At 39.8% G+C, this 21,981-nt stretch overlaps 1 protein-coding gene across 1 annotated transcript; it reads left to right on the forward strand.

Annotated features, from left to right (window-relative positions):
• Positions 1-17,105: 17,105 nt before the first annotated feature.
• Positions 17,106-21,767, forward strand: LOC114520021 (dr1-associated corepressor-like). The gene is made up of 7 exons (XM_028540217.1): positions 17,106-17,202; positions 17,280-17,352; positions 18,477-18,570; positions 19,101-19,220; positions 19,568-19,685; positions 19,783-19,913; positions 20,857-21,767. The coding sequence occupies exons 1-7, from the start codon at positions 17,164-17,166 to the stop codon at positions 20,990-20,992; spliced, it is 711 nt and encodes a 236-aa protein (XP_028396018.1). The 5' UTR covers positions 17,106-17,163; the 3' UTR covers positions 20,993-21,767.
• Positions 21,768-21,981: the final 214 nt, after the last annotated feature.

The following is a 21,981-nucleotide window of genomic DNA, read 5'->3' on the forward strand; positions in this document are numbered from 1 at the left end:
TCTCACAAAAACACCCTGATTATTGAAGCAGGTGGCCAACTAAAAAAAGTTTTAAAATGTTTTAAAAAGTTTTTGTTAATAATAGCTTAACTGCTTAATAATTAAGGGCTGTTTTCGACTGTCTCGTTTTTTGCACGTACGTACACGCTACACGCACGTAAAAGTTCAAAACCTTCCTAGTTATTATATAATTTATTCTATTGCGGAAAAAAACAACAACCAAATCCTCAACAGGATCCAACCCTATGCGTCTATTCAAATGTAGATTTTATAAGCATGATTTAAATTATTTCAAACTTTACGTGCGTGTACGTACTTATGACCATATTTTGACTTCAGCTGCTATATGGAGATCAGTGGCTGAGCCGCGCGGTGATGCTGGGGGAGGGAGAGTGGCAATTTCGTTGTTTCGGAGTGCGCCGGTAGCGAGCATGCGCGTGTATGTTGTCTCAGAAATACGTGCCAAAGTTGAGTTTAATAAATTTAATAGGATTATACTGGATGTGGTTAAGACTGGGATAAGATACGGGATTAGAATTAGATTCGCACCAGCCTGTTGGTTGGGGTTTCCAGATTTGTATATAAATGAACTCCACCGTCGGTTTGAACATTTTTCGAAGTTTCCCGTTCATTCCAATTGTGAACGAAATAAATTCAGAAAACTTTCATCGCCAACACAATCCGGCTGTACGTAATATTCAATAAATTTTTCAAAAAAGATCTTTAAATGTCTGGAATGTTTCGCTTATGTGATCCTTTTGTGATTCAAATTATATTCAAACAGTTGGGAGGCAATGACGCAAACTCGATCCGTAAATAGTACGGAACGTTTCAAACTATTTTTGCACCTCGTTGAAAAATCTGTCGTTTCAGGAATGTCGGAGTTGAATTCATTACGCCCCCGTGGGCCGGAAACCGCCTGACCGAAATATACTTAATATAGCACCTGGATAAATTCTTGAATAAAAAATGTCAAAAATTTTTGGCCCTCGATTTGGTTCGGGGAAGTAGCAACGTACAGCGCGGAACTTCAGGAAATCAGAAAGTCAGCACATTTTTTATATGATTTTGCCAAGTTGGATTTAAGCTGTGATGTGTGAAGTTTGGATCAACCCCGTAACCCCATGTTGATCCTGTTAAAAGTTCCTCAAGCTAAGAAGTTTTTGTGTATAGTAGGTGTTAGTCGCGTGTCACGTATCGTGTGGTGGTGATCTCTGGTATCGTGTGTCGTGGAAATATATCATCTCAACTGTTCAATATTTACCAATATAACCAGGTAACGTTTTCGTGTTGAGGTTTCATTTATTACAACAGGAAATTTCGAGGGTTTGGGGTAACCCGTGAGCTACCTTGGCTTGGGGATTTTAATTAAAACTGCTAATTTCATTTAACACGTCTCGTGTCTCTCGTCGTCATGAGACTGACGACGTAAAAATTTAACTTAATCAACGAAGCTTTTGTACAATTACTAAACAATTGTTTTAGAAGACAAAATCACATGAATGAATTAATCGCTGATAAACTTTCTAATAACTAAATGCTAGCATTGCTATGCTCTGGTCGATCTAAGAATTTAGCGAATTTACAAATTTCTAGTAATTTAACAATCAGCTTCTGATCGCGGATATCGGCTTATCGTGTGACAATGCTTATCAGATTATCGATTAGATTTCTCCAATCCAAGGACACAGTAACAGAAAGCACAGAAACTGTGCTTCATGTCTAAACGTGGAAATATTGAACCGATATTATTACCGCTTCGGTTTGCCTTTTTTTTTCACGAGATTTCTTATTCGCCAATGTCAAGACATTCGCTATCGCACGACCCTCGACATTTACACCCACGGCACACGAGAGACATGAGTTTCAGTACTGACAGTGTGTGATTGATATAATCTCAGGTATAATCCTTCATTCTAGGACATTTATTTCCTTTTCGTATCAATGACCAGTCTAAATTTAACCGCATTTGTTTGCTGAAGAACTTGCACAATTCAAGCTTTGAAACTGGGAATAACCTTGGAGATACTTTAATAATAATCGTCCCCCAAACTGCTTATTGATTCGGTCAATATTTCCTCAGATCAGGCAATGCATGGAATTTATATATGACATATGCTCGTCAATGACCTTAGACCTTTTTGAAACGGAAAGCTGAGCAGATCGGGTTGATCGAGTTTTCGCATTTCAACTACACGTGGTTGCATTTCCAAGTACACTTCAGTGTTTTCGCTGAGAAGTTTCGATTTTCTTTTGAGGGTCCTCCGGCGGGCGATAAGAAGAGTTGTTTTCACAAAGAATTCCGAATTCGAGGTAAAGTGAGTTCTTCTACTTCAGTCACTTATAGCTGCATGTAAATTGTTTTAGCAAGTTTATGGGAATATATGAATCGCCGGTGTAAGCATGTTGGCAATTATTTGCGCCCTGAGGTATAAATAATATTGATGGATAAGTTCTGCTTCAGTATATTTGATTTCCAATAATTCTGGGGATAGAGTATAGCGACATTAGCGATTGTTTTATCATAATATTTATATTAAATAGTTATATACGGTCGAGAAGAAGTGAAATTGCTCTCTTGCCAAAAATCTTTCATCATCTTACGTTTACAATAATAATCAATTACACCATTTAACTCCAGAGGAATCAATGCTTACATCAGCACATGCTAAATATGTGTCTATACTTTAATATCAGTGAATGCTATGATTTATACTACAATGGCATTAGTTTGTTGCTAACTAGCCCTACTGAGTTCACCGAATCACCACTGGAATTTGTCTCAAAATCGTCTTCAAAAATCTGTAGACCTAATGGTGTATATGTCACGGTATATCCGGCATTGACTGACATAAAAGTCGCGGTAGGTTTTAGCTAATTATGAATGCCAAGGCTACTACAGTTTATATTGCATTGGTTGCTCTTGAGGTTTTAAATATTGTTCCTGTAAGAGGCTGTATCAATTCCGGAAAACCAGTTCCACAATCCTAGAATATGAAAGCAGAACTTCGAGCAAATTTCAGTCCCTAAAATTAGCACCTCGTTGATAACATTCGCAAGCTTTTGTACACTCTGAAGGCTTGTTTAGCAGTCATTCGTGACTTTTTAGCTAAACATCACAATAGCAAGATGGCAATACGAGATTTTAGAGGTAAAAAAATGATTCTCCCAGAGGGCATTTATAATAGCGTGCTTAACCGTAATCGGAGAATTTTTCCATTAGAAGGCAAGATTACATACAGTTGGGTGGGAATATAAGCGGAGAAGAATTCCCTATATGCGTTGAGTAGAATTGTTTTCGCTATTTCTTTGTGGAGAAGACAATAAGGTCCATTAGAAACGATTAGCGTAAATGACCGGTTATCTTCATGTCGCCGATCAAGGCCAGGGTTAATACATGCAACATTTTCTTTATAGTCTGACCATTTAAATTCTTCCGTGGCGAACAATTTCAGCCATTTATTAATGCATTTTGCAAGTCATAAAACTCATTCATTTCATTGGACGATCACGGCGACCAATCAAAAGCGAGGAAAATTAATCCGCATTGTCTGGCATTTTGACGTTATCAAAAGGTGTTTAGACACCAGTGTTTGCTCGGGAAATTTCATAATATCAAAAAGCAAACATTTCACGGTAAACCGCGTCTAATAATATTTTCTCATTATTTTGTTCTGCTTTGCGGTTGTGACGTCAATTTGACGTCATCATGTGGATTACTTTAATTGGATGCACACTGGCAAAAGAAAGGATTAGCCATCTCCAGGCCGTTTTAAACCCTCTTCCTGTCCATTGTATTCGACCTCGAATTGAAATGTCACCAAATTCCTTATGATATTTGCCACCAACGACAAAGAACATACTTCACGAGAAGCAGCATTAAAATTTTTCGTCTCCTAGCAACAAACAGTTTTTAAAACTGTACAGCTACTGTGCATTTCTCCCGAGTAGGTCGTGTGCTTGCCCCAGTGAATGGAACTGATTGATTTCCTCGGTAAAATGCGCTCTTTTGTTCGTTTGATCAACAGATAACAGATGTGACTGTGGTTGTTTGGAACATATAAGTCTTAATTTTTAAAGCGTAGGCTGCCGGATGTACCCTAATATTCAATACAAAACTTAGTCAAAATTCATTCCCATACAGTCGTCTGACTATCCTGTTCAAAAGGGAAGTATCTGTGGTATTTCCACGCACTTTTTATACCGTAGCCGTTGGGATAAAAAGGTTTTGCAAAACATTTCATTTAGTGTTTTCCTCTGAGGTATCTAACCTTATATTCTGTCATTAGGATAGGACAGCTACAAATTACTCAGCCTTACATAACTAATCTGAGTATAGGGTGTTTTCAGATATTCGACCTCCACACGAAAAAACACCCACCTTTATCACGTATTCTGACGCCCCTACGTTGAAATTGTGCATGGATGATTCAAGACTCAAATTTTTTTTCATCAGTAAGATTATTATTTACAAAACGAAATAAAATATACATAGGTTTTTGAATATACGCATGTGGATTATCAGATTGGTCTGGTTTATGTTAGTGCACGGCAAACGAAAGGAACAAAAGCTTTGGAGTTGGTTCAAGTATTTGACATGAACTCGAGAGATCGGAACTGAGGTCATTGCGCATGCTCACTACGGCTTCGTACTTCGAGATAAAAAAACATACGACATGATTGACATCGAATTTACTGAAGCCAGGTGCATCGGCATATCAAGGAAACCATTTGTCAACATGTAATTTTCATCTCCCAGGCTTACCAAACTGTTTGTGATTCCTCTTTTTAATGAAAGCGAATCAGCAGGAACTGACGCCGATACTTGAGATATAAATGAAAGACAATATTTCGGTTAAACAAAGTCTGTGGTTTTTTAATTTTTCCGGCTCAAAATCACGCCAGCTGCGCCTTCATCCGCATTCCTCGAAAGATTTCTGGAGAAATACATTATAAATTTGAACCTTCTCCATTAGTTTGGACTCTCAATCCAAGTTTCGCTAAGTAGGAGGTCTCATATTCAAAACACATTGCAATTTGGGTTACCCAAAATTATATTCATCATTTGGAAAACACAGGACTGAGTCAAACACGTATCTGCTTTTCGCTTTTTTAGATGATTTTAACTACTTTTAGAGGTGTGTACTAACTTTTTATACAAGCACATTGTTCACAAGCAAGTACTGGCACAAACACGCACGGGGCGGATCGATTTTAATAAATAGTATTATATAATATTTTAATTTCTTATGAAATAAGCAAATATAATCAACAGTTTACAATGACAGTTTCTGTTTGGAAAATTCAATGTCTGCAGCCCATAAGTCATGAGTTTTGAATACTTTATGTGAAAGGTGCATATAGAATAAACCCCCCCCCGGAGTTGGGTGTTTCACGGTTGTAACTTGCGGTTCCTTGTTCGACTGATTTTCCGTGTTTGATCTAAAACACTTCTGATTTCCTTGAGTGTCATGGAAACGTATTTTATGTTGAGGTTTGCAAATTTATAAGAATTCTCAAAGGTGTATTCTAAAGCGAGCCAAATCGCTGTAGGAGTTTCCAGCGTTTCCGTTAAAACGTCGTAAGCAGCTTTTTAACTATAGTTGCGTGGCCTGACTCGCAAAGAATGATAATTATATAAAATTAAAGGAAAATACCGTAAAGAAATGCTTTTAAAATCTCAAACAATCGTTAATATCTGACAGTTTCAGTATAATTAGACAACTTTGAGACCCCACGGCGACATGCATGGAAAAGATATTTTCGGTCCGCATCGTTGAAATCTTGTCATGAAAACCTGCTATGAGATTGTCTATCGATCATTATCAACAATAGGTCAATTTTGACGCGTACCAGACAGTTTTGGAAAGTTGAAAGGTTCGACAAGGCACCCTTTACGGAGTCGAAATATTTCCGAAATATAAGGGCTGATAAGTGAAGTGGGTGTTGAAAGATTGCCTCATTGGAACAGTGTCAAAAAATGTGTTATTAACTAAGTGATGCTCTTTTCATGTGATGCTTCAACACTTTGGTGCAAGGTCTGCATGGGTGATGTTGTCATTGAAGCTATTAATTGATAAAGTCAATATATTGGGATAAATCACGCGATGTAACTCGAATTTATCGGGAAAACAAATTTAGGACATAACACCGTCATCGGGTTGCTAAAATGGTTTATCAGTATGGATCGGAGCCAAAAATTTTGGTAGGATAATAAGATATAGGACTCATAGAAGCCAGGTAGGCTTTTAAGGTTTTAAAAAGTAGGGATATATCTTCAATGTTGAAGTGATTTCCCGCTCTGCTCCAACATATTGTTAGCGGCTATATCTACATGTAACTCAACTATAAAACGGATATTAACCGTCAGATTTTACATTCCTAGCGAGAAATTGGTCGGCCGAGCCATGTTGGGCAGGCTCGCTTGTAGAAATTTTAAATCCATTGCCATATATAGCTATCTAGCTATCTGCGACTGGGGATTAGGCATTTTTCGGGTCAAGAAATGCTTATATACCTGCAAATTGAATTCCCAGGACTAAACCAATATTTATTTTCCTTATAAAAGTGCTTATCTGCTTCATATAATAACCAGCGTGATTGGGTCTATCGTTTTTGCCAAAGGCGTATTGATGATTCTTTGTCATTTCGCTTGGCCTTTTTCTGGGTTTATCATTTGGTTCTTAGCGAGAAAGGTGAAGATCGAATCAGGTAGATCTGCTGCCTAAAAAAATTTAAGCTATATCGGTGTTCCCAAACAAAATAGATCTTTAATTGTCGTATAAATATATTCTTAACAAAAAGTAAGAAAGAAATATGGCCATAACAATATCAACACATGCAGTGTGAAATCTTAAATAAAAACAACGAAGAACTGAGTAGGTTAATTGTTCATGTTTACAACTAGCTTGAGAGAGGAAGGGAACTCCTCAAAGTCAAAGAAGAATAGCTTTCCTGTAAGTGTAAACAGCAAGTGACGCTAACTTTGTTCAAAGCAGTCTCCTCGGCCTAAAGTCCTGTGACGTACAAGAGACTACAGATAAGCTCTTTGTTTAGGAAATCTGATTCAATCATATCATAACAAATGACTAAGAAACTGAAACACGCTCTTAACATGAGAGCGACGTGTGATAAAGATTCTTTCAATATGAAACTTCCTTGCGCACGCGATCTCTGACAGAGTTTGCAAATATTTTCATGACTCATGTCATCCAGACCTTGCCGCACTCTCGAATATTCTGTCTATAGAGTATTATAGCTCATATGAGTCAGTCGTGAGGCTCCGATGGTTTCAAGTTTGTTCTAGATTCTAATAAATATCTGCCTATTTTATAAATTCACGAGATCTCAAGTATAAGGTATTATACAACGTCATATAAATTTCTGAGGTGGCATTATGAGTAGTTAGCAGTTACCCTTAGCTTCGTGGACCGTCTGCAAGCACCATATGATTGTATCTTACATTGTCGCGTGGAAGAGTACGTTACACTTTTAACACCTCAAGAACTCTCCAGTTGGCCACTGTATTTTTTTCCGTTTCTATATCATCTTTCGTCGAGAGTTCCTGTCGAACAAGGATGCACCCTAATCTCAAAAAGCCCTCGAGACCATTGCTGGATCGAATGACTTATCTCAAATTGATTTGGTCTGGGGGGGGGACGATTTTACCAATGCCCGTCCATCTTTCCCCCCAGTTCTATAAACCTCGGATGCATGCTTAGACTGTCAGTCTGATAAAATTTACTGTGAGAGAAAGACGTGGGAATAAGGGTGTAGCTGTCACCTTGGCACCAAGGCCCAAACAAACTTATATAACTGTATAGAGGAAACAGCTGCCGTTTCTATATTCAGGTACCCTGCATGGATTTCAACTTATTTCAATAGTTTTGTCCAAACATGGCGATTTTTACTAGGGATTTAGACAGATATATGTGGTCAAGCCCTGTTTCTTTGCTGCTAAGAGCGATGATGAAAGGGTTTTTTCGTATCTCAATTCGCAAATCGATCGCCACCTCGTATCTTAAGTGCTGAATGGGGAAACAAGGACTTCATGTTTATTGAAGAAGGGTCACAATTGACGAAAAATCAACACATTAGATCTATTTCGAATTCGAAGATAAATCACACGATTCATCGTTCAAAATACGTCAGAACGTAGACTGACCTCTGGGTTAATCGGTTTCACAATCAAGGCAATGTAGCAAAGATAACATCAATTTCAAGTGTTTAATCACTTTGTTAGTGGCAAACGAAAATATTATGTTTTAAAATATTTTTGTTCTATCATTTTTTTATATTCTTGTCTAACTGCATGTGGATATAAGCCACCGATATTTCTTGCAATCATATTCTGGTAATCTGGTTTATTTGTTTAAAAAATAAAAAGTTCTCAATGTTCTTCTCATGACGTTTAAACTGAAAGCTCTCGTAGCCTCTAGCTATTAATTAGTTCTTATCTATTTCATAAAATTCATATTCTTTTGGCTGGCTGACGTGATGGAAGTAAGACATTGTTTTTTTTTTTAAACGTATTCTAAATATAATTTGAACGTGACCCTACACGTAAACGCTTCCAAACCCAATGTGAACGGATATTCTAGCTCAACAAAGGTCTACACGATTAAGAATTATCTTGCAGACTGTATTGTAATATTTCGTCGCGAGCCAGGCAATTATGACCGCGGTTAAGCCAATCACTGTATGACTCGACCATTATATGTATCAATTACGAACGATTTGTCATCATTAGGGAGCAAATTCGAACATAGCGTGACGTCAAAACAAGGCGGGTAACTTGCACCATACAAACGGAAGTGATGTTTATAGTTTTAAGTTCACTGCGACTGTGTGGGCTGAGTTTGTGAGCACGCGCGGGTTTGTCTATCACTGACCACTGTATTTACATTGTGTTAAACGTCTAGGCAAACACTGTCTTAGTATAAAGCATATATCAAATCCGGTAAGTCGCGTCCTATAAACAATGCTTGTAAACTGTATTATTTACGGTTCTGTCTCGTTCTCAACGCTTTTTAATTGGAAACAATTTCATTTTCATAATTATTTATCTGCGATCAGTTTCAAAGATAAGTGTGGAAAGTGTTGAGCTCGAGATTGTCGTCATAATCCAGCTGTTTCACACGGCGTGGGTCCAGTGTATCGTATTTTGTGGTTTTGCCCAGGCCGGCCCCGGATTTCCCCTTAGGGTTTTGTGTACGAATGTCAAGTGCTCATATTTATTCATTTCAGATATACAAACCGTGTGTTGGCAAAGCATCTCTAGAGGGAAGCTGTGAAAAGGATATAGACAGTAACCACAGCACTAAAATTAAAGTTACACGTTTTTAAATTCGACACAATGTCCTCCGCTGTGCTTGGTATTTTCCTCGGCTTCTTGCTCGTGAATCCGACCGCTACAGCGAAACAACGTGATGATTCTCTATGGGCTTTTAAACAGCCAGGAGACGTTGTAGTCCACGGACTCTTCCCTATACGAAAACAAACCGACAAAGGCTTCGCGTTAAATTTCGAAGGGGTCGCGTGGATGGGTGCGATGATACATAGAATCCATCAACTGAACAAGGCAAAGTCCCTACCTGGCAACATGACGTTCGGGTACTCGATTCACGACACCGCCAGCGAGGTTAAAATCGGCCTCAGACAAACGCTGTCGGTTTTGAATGAAATATTTAATAAAGAAGACGTTCGAGACAAAGCGTTGCATATACCGGTCGTAATGGGACCTGCTATGGACGAGCTGGAAGATCGTGCGACAGAGTTGTATAAGTTATTCCGTGTGCCGAAAATCTCTTACACAATCACAAGCACCAGATTTGGTTACAATACACTTGGGAAAAACCGTGTTCGAACGGTACCAACCGATGTTGTGCATATCGAAGCGCTGCTGAGAACTTTGAGTTACCTTAGAGCACGCGAGCTGAATGTTATTGTCGCGAACGGCAGCATTTGGAAAGAAAGATTGGAGATTTTTAAAGCATCTTTGAAAGCCGAAACGAACAGTGAACTAAATCTGAGAGATGTTTTTAATTTGAATACAATAGACGATATTAGGAGCGTGCATGAACGCATCAACGCCAAGTTTGTTATTATACTCGCCCAGTCTAATATAAGCAAGTTGATTATCCGGCGTGGTGGCATGAGATCAAAAAATCTAACGTGGATTGTGATGTCTCGATACGACGACCCCCTGCTGAAGATATTTGATACCTTTGGTGGCAAATTGACGGGGAAAGTAATAATTCGCGAACAGAGAACCGAAGAGGTCAGCCAATATCAAAACGATTTGGCTGTCACAGAATTTTCAAACGGCAAACCAACAAAGCGAAATTGGCTGAGTGCGGTGTTTGAAAAGAGCTGCTCAAAGGAAACTTCCGTTCAAAACAAAAATGGTTTAAGTAAGGAATGTAAGAATTTTCAAAGAGGGATTCTGTCAATGACACAGCATGAAAAATCTCGTTCGTCTGTGACACTGCAAGGCATCATTGATGCTGTTAATCTCATTAGCACTGCCGTAAATGATACATTACAGAACTGTGGTCCCACCACCCCCCGGCGCTGTGCGAAATTGTCCGGCTCTGCCCTGTTTCAGAAGATCAAGGCAGCCATCCAAACGGACGATTGGAATTTGGCTAACAGTTTATACGACATAAAATTTGTGCGGATTTTCGCGGATTCGAAGAGTTCTGGAAGGCGAATGGCTACGGGGGTAAAAACTATGAACATGGCTAAGAAATGGGTTGTCAGAGGATCAGAATTGCGTGATAAACTTAGAACATATTGGAATAATACGAAGAAACTGGACAATGATATCTCTCCTGATATTGATCAAATAAATGACAGTGTAAATTCATCACGCGCTTGTTCCCATTGTGGCGAGTCAACGAACCAATCACATTGTGTTTCCGACAATGTCGTTATCGCGTGGGCAGACTCTCCGGCAATTGCGTTGTATTTTCTCGAAAGCTTGTGCCTTCTTGCCGTTTTCTTGACGTTCGTTTACTTTTCCCGCCACAAAAACTCGCCTATCATGATACTGTGCTATTCATGGCCAGATAACATCGTCTTGGTCGTCCTGTGCGTCTTCTCCCTACTACCCATGATGCATCTCGGGCAGATGGGACCACATAGATGTACCACACTTTGGCCGGTTGTAAACGTTATTTTCGCCTTTTATACCGGACTGTTGTTGACCAAAACGTTATTCGTACAAAACTTACTAAAGTGCGAAGTCGCTACGGAACGGCCGGGCAGGCGAATGACATTTGCTGCGGTTGTAGCTTTCCTGCAACTCTTTATTCTCACGAGTTTGTTGATATGCGACTTCCCGAAAACCACGCATCTCGCGTGCTTGCCACGCGGGACCTTCACGCTATGCAACATCGAAGGAAATATCGGTATGTTGATTTCCATGGCATTTAATTGGCTTCTGATGTGCTCGTTGTTCGTGCTGTCCCTCGTGGAAACACGCAAACAGAAACAGAACTTCTGCAGGACGGAAAACCTTGTTGCCGTGGCAACGGTGGCGTGGGTCTCCTACACCTGCCTGGCTTCCTTGGTGTATTTCAATATTCGCATCGAGCAGTTTCTAGTCGTTGTGTTGATTCAATGTGCTATATATCTCCTGAACTCCGCGGTGTGCCTGGGGCTGGTATACATTCCAACGGTTCGCCTCGTTTCCACGTGGTTACGTCAGCATACGCGTCAGAAGAAGAACCTCACTAGCATCAAACGCGCGCAGGTGATGTCATCAAAACGTCAGTCGTCGCAGCCAATCAGAGACTCGCTTTTTGGCGCAAACTTTTCAACCGACCAATTGGCTATTCCTTCCGGGCGACATTCGGGGTACTACTTCGATCTCCGACCGACTTCGGCCATGACCGACATGTCGTACCCGACGTCGCTTGTACGAAGTGTCCACGAGCAGACTCATGTCGTCTTCGGCTACGGCCGGAGGGGAACGACCTCGTTGAATGGAGGTACCAGCCTCGAGAGCGTCCCGTCTATGGATTGGCTGGAAGCACCGAGTCAGGCCCACAGCGCAAGCAGTAGTTACGACAATTTATCGCAGGCAGCAGAAGTGACAGCGGACGAATTATCACCGCAGGAACTACTTCATGAGATCTCAACTTATTGGGAGCGACAGCGTAGCAGTGATGTAATCGCGAATGGACAATACGAGGACAATATAGAAACAAACAAATGGCCATCTTTAGAAAACCTTAGAACATCAGATTTGTAGGCGATCATACGTTAGTATGGTCTGGTAGTTAGTTATAGCTGGTAGTCTGGGAGAATATTAGTAATTAATTTATCCGTAAATATGGATTTTGAGCTAAATTGTTGTGAAAACCCTGCATTAAACGTTTTCTGGTTCGGTATTTTCCGGCCTTCCACCGTTCCTAGTTTTTCAAAGTTGCCAAGAACGTTACGAGATTGCAATGCAGTTCTCATTGGCATTGCAGCTTTTTCACAACACAACAACTACAAACAGTTGTGGATCTTTGTGATCGACAAAAACCACTCGTTCTGACGCATCGACGCATGATCTAGATTCATTATAAAGTGTATATTTGACATTCAAAATGATAAGATTTATCTGCTTACATGTATTTATTAATATTTCACTTATGCATTTACCGCTCACTATGTATGTAGAAAGAGGCTAAGAAAAATAATATTTATACGTACAATAATTTGTTCTGTGATTCACTCATCTTTTTACATATTTTGCCGGTGTGAACGTTGTCGGTTAGAAATCGTATCCAATCTGACTGGAAGATGTCATAAGGATATCAGATTGTGAGAATGTTTTTACAAAAGAACTATAAAATATGAAATATTCATAACTAATACCAGTTGTGCTTGTGCCAGCCTAAACGTCCGAAGTTTTAAGGCATTTCAGAAATTCCGTCATTTCTCTCTTAATTCGTCAAAAGTTATTTCGGTCAATTCGAAGCCACATTCGCTTTGATCATCTTCAAAACTGGCAATGCTTAGTGTCGTGAGCGTTGATTGGCTGGCTTTATCCCAGGGGATGATTGGCGTAAAAACGTTGTCATAGAGACTGGGCCGGCGAAATAATTGCCGGTACCCAGTCTCTTTCGCCCTAAATAAGCTCGAAACAAGTTTGATTGATTTTGGTATGTTGAACAAGCGTGAACTTGCGCTGGAAAGAGAACTCTCAGGACGAGATGAATCGTGATCGAAGCTCGCGTGTAGTTCCGCGCGTTTTTCCTCGTGTTCGTGTTGTTCCGTATTATGTTCGGCGTCAGGCGAATAATTAACAATAACGTCACCGACGGAATGTCGATGGAAATGCCTCAAGACTTTCTGGTTAGCCCTGGACGGTTTTCTAAAGCATTTCAAATGGAATGAACATCTAGTAATTTGTCGCACTTTAGGTACATAGAGGACAGCAAGGCATATCGTAGGGTTAATAAGGATAATTAGATACATAATGAAGTCAAACCAGCCTGAGTCGTGGCTGCATTGGGGACTCAAAATCGAACAGCAAAGCAAGGCTGTGTATGACAGAAATTCGACGAAGATCAACCACGGAATTTTCCAACTTTTTTGAGCTCCGTGATTCTCGGTCAACGCTGCCACATTGAGGGATAGAAGTAGACTCCAGGTGTAAGCTGTGGATGTAAAAACGCTTGCATCTCTTAGAATGGAACACAGCTCAGTGCGTGAGAAACACGTGGGATTTTCAACTTTCGAAACGTTTGAGAATGGAATGGTAACCATGGTGATCATGACTGACAGCATTACGAAGACAAAGGGATAGACGAATCTCCTGCGTGCCTGCAAGGCAGATGACTGCAATTGTTTAATGATGTGGCCTGCCTGTTCGCAGGCTGCCTTGCGTCCCGAGCGAGTTCGGGTAAAATACGGTATTTTTGTGAAGAGCAAGCCACAGTATATCGCGAACATGATATTTTGAACTAACCACCGACACAGGCACTTCAAATAGGACATCTTCCCAAAGTGAGTAACTGGTATTATGCAAAACAGAGCCGTCAGAATTAATATCCCATTGTCAATATTCGAATGAGAAGCTTTGACCAAGGGCGACCCACGATATCGTAGAAAGTAAATTAAGCAAAAAAGTGCGGCAACAAAAATGACGAAAGCCACAAAATAAAGCGGGAAAATCCAAACGATGCCCCAGTGCATTGCGCCGATGAACTCTTCTGTATTGGAATTTCGACCAGGAGATAAGATGTTGCGGAGTGTTGCTTCGAATCAACATCTACCAACCAAATGTTTGCTTTCTGCTGCACATTTCAACAGAACGCTTATGTACGTCGTCTAAATAATTGAGGCTTTAATTGGCAGAATGATATATTATACTGAGGTGTTCTGTTAAAGTCTTATAATTAACAAATCCACTTCGCCGAGCAACTTTGTTGTTCTAGCATAAGCGGATTCCAAAGTTCTAAGAGGATTTCATTAGAACCGCTTTTCCAATTGCTTCGAGCTATTCTTCTTACAGTTTATCTCATCTAAGCTTTCGCTGACTCGTATAAAATAATTTTTTCTAGACCCCTGGTTGGGCCTGCTATGACAATCGTGCTATTTTTGGATTTACTTTCCAGCCAAATAACCGCATATCAGATAACACGAATGTGGAATTGTGGAACACAATGAATCGGTATTGTGGGCTGAGTTTCACCAGAATCCTCAGGAAGCGAAGTCCATCTGGAAAGGGTAGTGTCGCAGCTCCTCGCAAGAATGATTTTCATTGGCTGAACTTTACAAAACATTTCTGTTTCAACCATTAGCATAGCTTCGTTCTTTGGAAACCATAGAAGAGCATCATCCAATTGGACGAAAGCTTCCGAGAGCTGCGACATGTCCCACTGGAAAAATTGTGTAAAAACTGCAGAAAATGTTACTTTCTCTAACCATCTAAGTTAAAAGATATTTTTTTATACATAAGAACAAAAAATTGTTCAAGGAATCCTTTTCAAGTTAGCGTGCAAAATCTTCATTGAGTGGGTCTGGCAACTATTCAAAAGCCTACTACTTTGTCGTTCACAGTGTCACCGTAATGTAATCCTTGTGTGTCACAGATTTATTGCACCTTTCTAGGGCCATCTTCAAAGATCGAAATGTCAGGGCCACTTTAACACAATAATACCATTGCGAAAAGAAAATCGTTATTTGACATTCACGCATGTCGTAACCTTTGCAGTTTAATTCCGAGAAGTTTAGAAGATTGTAGCTGTCTAAATCGATATCGTATAATTGTTCTTTGCGCTGAACAAACTAATTTGACAGATTTGATTTGGGCGACACTGGTGTCAGGACTCAGGAGAATTTACAGATGGTAAACATTGTCGTTTGGTAGCGAAAGAAATCGCGGCTTTTGTCATGTCAAGACATGTTCACGAGTATTACAACGAATTAGCAGTTGGAAACGTACGTCAAACTGAGCCCGTATAACAGCTTTTGCACAAAGCCTTGATCCCATGCAAACCTGGGAAGTCGCCAAATCTTCGTAGTCTTGGCAATGACAACTTATGACTGATTTTTTAAGACGATTTACTTGTATAAAAATCAACGCAGTTCTTAACTCACAAAAACGTATTCAGCTGGGAACGATGACTAGGGCCTGAAATGTGCGCAGTTTTCTAATGAATGGATTCACATTATGGCTTATGCATGTCCGGTTTATTTATGATTTGTCCTCAATGTGCATTTCACATCAACTTCACCGCTTGCACGGTGTATGGGGTAGCAAGTAGCAGCTAATTCTGTCAACCAAACTCCTTATCTGAGCACTTTAATAATCCTCTTCCGTCCTTGCACACGAAATTTCTGAGTGGGCAAAGATACGACCATTTTTAGTCATTTTGGACTATCGTTTTAAGTGAAGTACTTTGTGAATAGTTAAACTTGCTGAATGATCGATAAATCTGTTCGCAGACTGAAAAAATTCAAACACGAACCGACGAAATATTAACTCTTCAAAACCTAAATGCAATGGCGTGAACAGACTATCATGGGATGATGATTTTTAACTATCGACCGGTATACCTGGCTTTAAAATTGTTTTCCTATGGAAAGTATGAGTTGGACAGATTGGAAGAGCATTCGTATATATCACTTGAGAACAAGACTGCTTCAAATCTTTCAGCAGACACTTGATCTTCCGCCTGATATTAATGCAACTACCGTCTAAGTCGATCGGAATTCTGCACAAATAAACTGAACAAATTGATCGTGTGTGTAAGGTATATAATTAGGTGTGAATGTGGTTGATAAATGTGAGAGTGGGAAATTGTAAATGCAATACGATCGTCATCGTTAAAATTATAACAGATGGTTTTGTTTTCCACAACTATCTTGGCTGGACCAATAAACAGCTTATTGTATAATACTACCTACACTGTAGTGACTGGACCACCACGTTGAAAATATCTTTCTCAGGTAGTTCAGACACAAAGCACAACATGTTATTGTAGACTACCTACACCGGACCATCACATTTGAGATATCTTTTTCACGTAATTCAGACACGAAGTATGACAGCTTAATGAGCTTCAGTGTAGAATACTACCTACACTGGACCAACACATTTGAGATATATTCAAACACACCAAGCCATCAACACTGGGCTGCCAGCTGTAAAATATCATTTTAAGCAGGAAATTCACACACGCATGGCAAAGAAACGGGACTCAAGGACTTTTGCCAATTTTGTTCGCAGCCATTGCCTAAATATAATTTTATTCACAGCTATTGCTTAAATGTAAAGTATGCAAGAAAACTTCTCGGATTTTCGGCTGAACCTTTATCAGGACTGTTCAGAAGTTTTGTTGTATATTTAAGACAAAATTTCATGACAATTTACGTTAAGAAGCTGTCACAATGCAATCTGTTTATCTTGGAACGTTTTCATATTAGACATTGCATTCATGCGTTGTGACACAGACATTTATTAATCCTAGTATCCCACCTCGAGGCGTGATTATGGGCGTCACCGTGACAGAATAAAGTTACGAGATGAAGTACGAACGGATTTCCGGGATACCGCTAAAGACCACAGCTTTAGACTGAGGGCTCAAGCAGGTCACCTTTGAAAATTCGAAAACAGGAAAAAAGTTGATTGTTGCTGGAAATACGCTTTTGGTGAGCAAAATGCCAACGAAAAAGAAGTACAACGCCAGATTCCCACCAGTATGTTGTCTCTACGGCATTCAGCCTTGATTTTACAGCCCTCGATCGTGTGATCATCGTTAATATTTCTCCTTCAGGCTCGGATCAAGAAGATAATGCAGACGGATGAAGACATTGGAAAAGTAGCAGCACCTGTTCCGGTAATCCTTTGTATCCTTTTCAGGAAATTTGTTCGTTTTTTCCTGCAATACGACTGTGGTATATCGCTGTGGAACATCATTGTTTGTTTTCGCAGGAAGTGTATGTACGGGGATGTAAATGCGATGCTTTGTTTTGATTGCGTTGAGTGTTTACCTTCTTGTAATATTTAAAAATATAATTAACGGGATGTTAATTGGCACCGTTTGACAGATGAAGTTTCTGGCATGTGTCTGTTTGATGCCTGTCGTTTGATTCCTGTCTTTTGATGCAATGATAAACAGTATTTGACGATCTAATCATTTCTCTTGATTGGGAGATTATATTCTCTTGAACTGTCATGAAAAAAGTTTAGACAGTGCAAAGGTATAACACTCACCCACTTCCCCAGTCCCCACCCTACTCCCCTTTTCAACCTACTGAATGTCAGCCAGTTTATACTTCTCCAGAGTACAATGATCTCTTCATAGCAGACTGGCTTTTTTCACTATGGATAATATTTACATGTTAAATGTTTGCATGCTTTGGTAGTTGCGTCCGCATCCCTCCTTGGTAATGATTTGGTAGACAGTAATGGTATCTGCTTATGGACCATCTTCCTTTCCCAATCAGGCTGGGTTTATTTCCAGCATTTTTAAGCTTTGGTGGCCAGCTCCAAGGATTGCTACTTGAATCTCTCTGAGCTCTGCCTGTGTCTTAGAAAGACACAATATTAATAATGTGCAAATTTTCTAGGTGTCTGGGGGAAACCCCTGCACCTCCTACATCCTTTCATTCTTAGAAAGTTATCTCTTGTAAAAGAATTGCAAACCCTGTGTAAGAATCTGCATTTCCAGTTGTTCAATGAATCTGTCTTCTTCATTGGGTAAATCAATGAATATATTGTATCACTTCACTTAGTGTAGGATAATTGCTGAAGGGTTAAAGAGTCTTAATTTTGAGTGTAAATCATACACATCTCAAGTTCAACCATCAGTCCCCTATGACACCAGTGACCCATTTTCTCAGCTATTGCTAGTTTGAAATAAAGTATGATTTTCATTCCAAAATAAGGCCCTTTGACACTAAAGGTACCATAGTATGTCTATTCACAGTATTTGCATTCTATTCACCAATATTCCTTAACCACATAATAGCTAAAGCACTTGAAATATTTATGCAGTCTTTACTTGAGACGGCTAGCAAGAGCACTCATGCAAGACATGCAAAGACAATGTCCACAGCTCACTTGTATGTGTATATTTATTGTTATTTTAACAAGTAAAATAACTGTGGAGCCATTCACAAAAAATGTGATGCTCTGAGGTGTAGAGGGGAATGTGTAACAGTGTTGGATTTGGACAGGAGTGATGCGGTGTCACAAGTGAGGCATCACAGGTGGGGCATCACAGATGGGGTGTCACAGGTGGGGCATCACAGGTGGGGTGTCACAGGTGGGGTGTCACAGGTGGGGTGTCACAGATGGGCATCACAGGTGGGGTGTCACAGGTGGGGCATCACAGGTGGGGCATCACAGGTGGGGCATCACATGATGGGGATGGTGCCAAAACGATGGAACTGCTAGGACATATGTACATGGTAGAGATTGTTGTTAACTATCCTGATGTTGTTAACAGCCTTATGTTATGCTTTTCCCACGAAGAAGTACATGTTGACAAAACCTTATCAAATTGGAGTTACATTGCTATTTATTGGGTTAACATAAAGTCTCAACAACCACTTCCACTTTTATATAATTTTTATTTTCTTTTGCACCACAGAAAGCAGTGCATCACCTCCGAAAGCCAGTTTGATTTTTTGAAAGAACTTGTGGAAAATATTCCTGACCTTCCAACAAATGAAGAGGAAGCAGAAGATCTTGATGAACCTAAGCCTAAAAGGTTTGATGTGAAATCTTGCTGTAAACTTGTTCATTTAGGAGTTGATTTGACCAAATTTTTATCTTAGTAAAAAAATACATCTCAAAAATGTCTTCATAAAATTAGTGAAATTGCAATAGTTGGTTGTAAATTATGGATGATGGGGAAGAATATGGACTAGTTTTAGTAGCTTGTTTCCATTTGTAGAAATTAACTTGAATTATGTACCGGCTATTTGTCCGTTTATGAAATGAAATATAGTAGCAAAAGAGTTCATTTAATACGTTCATCTACCCCCAAATGAGACAGCCATTAAATTAACGGCCTTAATCTGCCTTTTTGTTTTGTCTATCTCATGTACATCATAGGAAAAAAGTGACTTCTGGTGCGACGAGCACACGAAAGGAAAAGGGGCCACGAAAACAGAAGATAAAAAAGAACAAAAATGTCGACTCTGATTCCGATGAAGACGATTACGCATCAGATGTAAGTACGGTTGTTTTGCGATAGCTTTCTTTTGTGATTTGTGTTATCTTTAAACATGTGAGGATTAAAGGTTTAATGACGCGTATTTTCTTAAAAGGAAGAGGGAAGCTCAAATTCTGCGGGGAGTAATCCTCCTGTCGTGCCAACGCCAACGACGAGTCGTCTGAATACGAACCCGACAGCAATAAGCAATACGTCGACGTTTACGAAATCAATGATTGAGAACCAGTGAGTGAAGTTACGGCCTTTTACGGGTTTTTATGTTAAATTATACTTGATGAGATTTCTGAGCGTTGTAAAACTCAGAAGTGATTGTCCTCAACCCAAACTCAGGGAGGAAAATATAGAAGCCATGGCGCCAATTTGCAGTGCGATTTATTTTTTTTTAAGTTTAAGATTACGTTTTGACTTTTTAGCAGTAATACTAAACACTGGACGTTGTTTTATTTAGCAATTTTAAAACTGTTTTTGGTTACGAAAACGTCAAAACTAAACTTCAACTAAAGCCTAAATATTTGAGAATCTACATAAGTAATTTCCTATAATTTACCGGGTATTTTAGCCGCATGGCAGTTGTTTATATATTTTTTAAGATATTCGCATTTATGCTGAATTCTTCAAATTGCCTCACCTTTTGAGGTCAAGCAATTTTGAGGTCAAGTATTTCAGTTCAAACATTTTAGCCTCGGGCAAATATGGAGAGGTTTACGTTCCAGTTATATTAGTCTTGAGTGGGAATAGATGGAAAAAAAGCTCCCATTGTAAAACCAGCCTATATTAAGGGGCTGTTTACATGAGCCCGGTTACCCGAGATTCAACGAAGCGTGAGAGGACTTTGAGGTATTGAAATAAGTCTTTATGACACCAAACAAGCATATGCTATTGTTGTGGTGATTATTCAACTGCAAGGATCATGTTATCTGCTCATTTCAACACCTCAAAGTCCTCTCACGCTTCGCTGAATCTCGGGTAACCGGGCTTATGTAAACAGCCCCTAAAGCCGGTTTTCCACTAGCGATATTTTTCGCGCGAAGCGACTTTATTCCTTTGTATTTGAGCAACTTGTTCTAGATGGTTGCAGTTGAGAGCTCTGAAACAAAAGTAAAATGTCGCTTCGCGCGAAAAATATCGCTAGTGGAAAACCGGCTTAAGACTCATATTTCTTATCTAGCGCTCTCCCTGCAACTCCAAGCAACTTCCTGCGGCCGTCGACATCAGGGACTGCTCTACAGCTGCCAAATTCCAGCGTTCCTGCCTCGTCTCTCTTCAGAGCAGCGCATTCGGAGGACGACGACTACGACTCGTGAAAATGTTTTTATTTTATCGTGCAATTCCTATCGCTTTTCGGCGAAATTCAAGTTTGTCCAAATGGCACAAATGGTCCACTTTTATTCGTTGTAAAATAGTCTGTTGACCTGCCTATTTGGGAGGAATGCGTGGATGATTTTAAACAGGGGTGGCGCCAGAGGGGGGGCAAGGGAGGCTACAGCCCCCCCGTCGGGGGACTCTAGCCCCCCTGTCGGGGAAAATTTTAACAATTCGTCGGGGAATGAACGGGAGATATATTGAGTCGCCCTCTATTGTTTTTAGTTCTCCCAAATAAAACAGATAAACTTCTTCAAAATTTAACTTAGTATTTTACATTGTACATGGTTTGTAGCATAAAAATTTTCATGAAAAAGTCCGTGATAAGACTCTGAAATGCTAATTTCCAAAGATCTAGAACAATCAAATTTCAAAAATTTTCTTCCTCGGCGCCAACCAAGGTGGCGCCTCGTGAGCTTAGGCTCCAAATCTAAGCCATGGGACTGTAGCAATAAACCAAAAACTGGGAGTTCAGCCCCCCAGCCCCCCTGTCGGGGACCTTAGCCCCTGTGACGGGAGAATTCCTGGCGCCACCCCTGATTTTAAATTTGACGAAAACTTGGAAAACTGTGCGAACTTTTCATACTTTCATAACATATCGGAATCTCACTAGGAGGGACTTAATTCCTGCACTCAAGGCCACAGTTATGTAAAATATGACTTTACAAGTATATGTCACTAATGTCAGGGTATTTGTCAAAATTATTAGTGCTGAACTGTGAATTTTGTTTCTTGAAATATTCTTCTTAGCAGTTCTTCTTAGCAATTTAGCCCGATGCTAAGCAAAAAAGGGGACAAAGTTGTACAGTTAAGTAGTCAACTGCTGAGGGGGTAGAATCTCAGAGGAGGGGGAGAAAGGGGGTCCTCCCTAGCTTTTTGTCACGCAAATGCGCAAATTATTCTGATTTTTGGCGCCAAGATTTAAAGTTCC

The sequence above is a fragment of the Dendronephthya gigantea genome, unplaced genomic scaffold, assembly GCF_004324835.1.
Source record: "Dendronephthya gigantea isolate DGI-Jeju-01 unplaced genomic scaffold, DenGig_1.0 000015F, whole genome shotgun sequence".
Classification (NCBI taxonomy): domain Eukaryota; kingdom Metazoa; phylum Cnidaria; class Anthozoa; order Malacalcyonacea; family Nephtheidae; genus Dendronephthya; species Dendronephthya gigantea.

What these genes read in the sequence shown, in the direction of transcription:
- LOC114520021 (XM_028540217.1), top strand. Translation starts at nt 17,164, where the DNA reads ATGCCAACGAAAAAGAAGTACAACGCCAGATTCCCACCA. An exon ending in ACAACGCCAGATTCCCACCA is followed by an intron (nt 17,203 to 17,279) that starts GTATGTTGTCTC and finishes TTTCTCCTTCAG; the next exon opens with GCTCGGATCAAGAAGATAAT. An exon ending in ACAATGTCCACAGCTCACTT is followed by an intron (nt 18,571 to 19,100) that starts GTATGTGTATAT and finishes TTTGCACCACAG; the next exon opens with AAAGCAGTGCATCACCTCCG.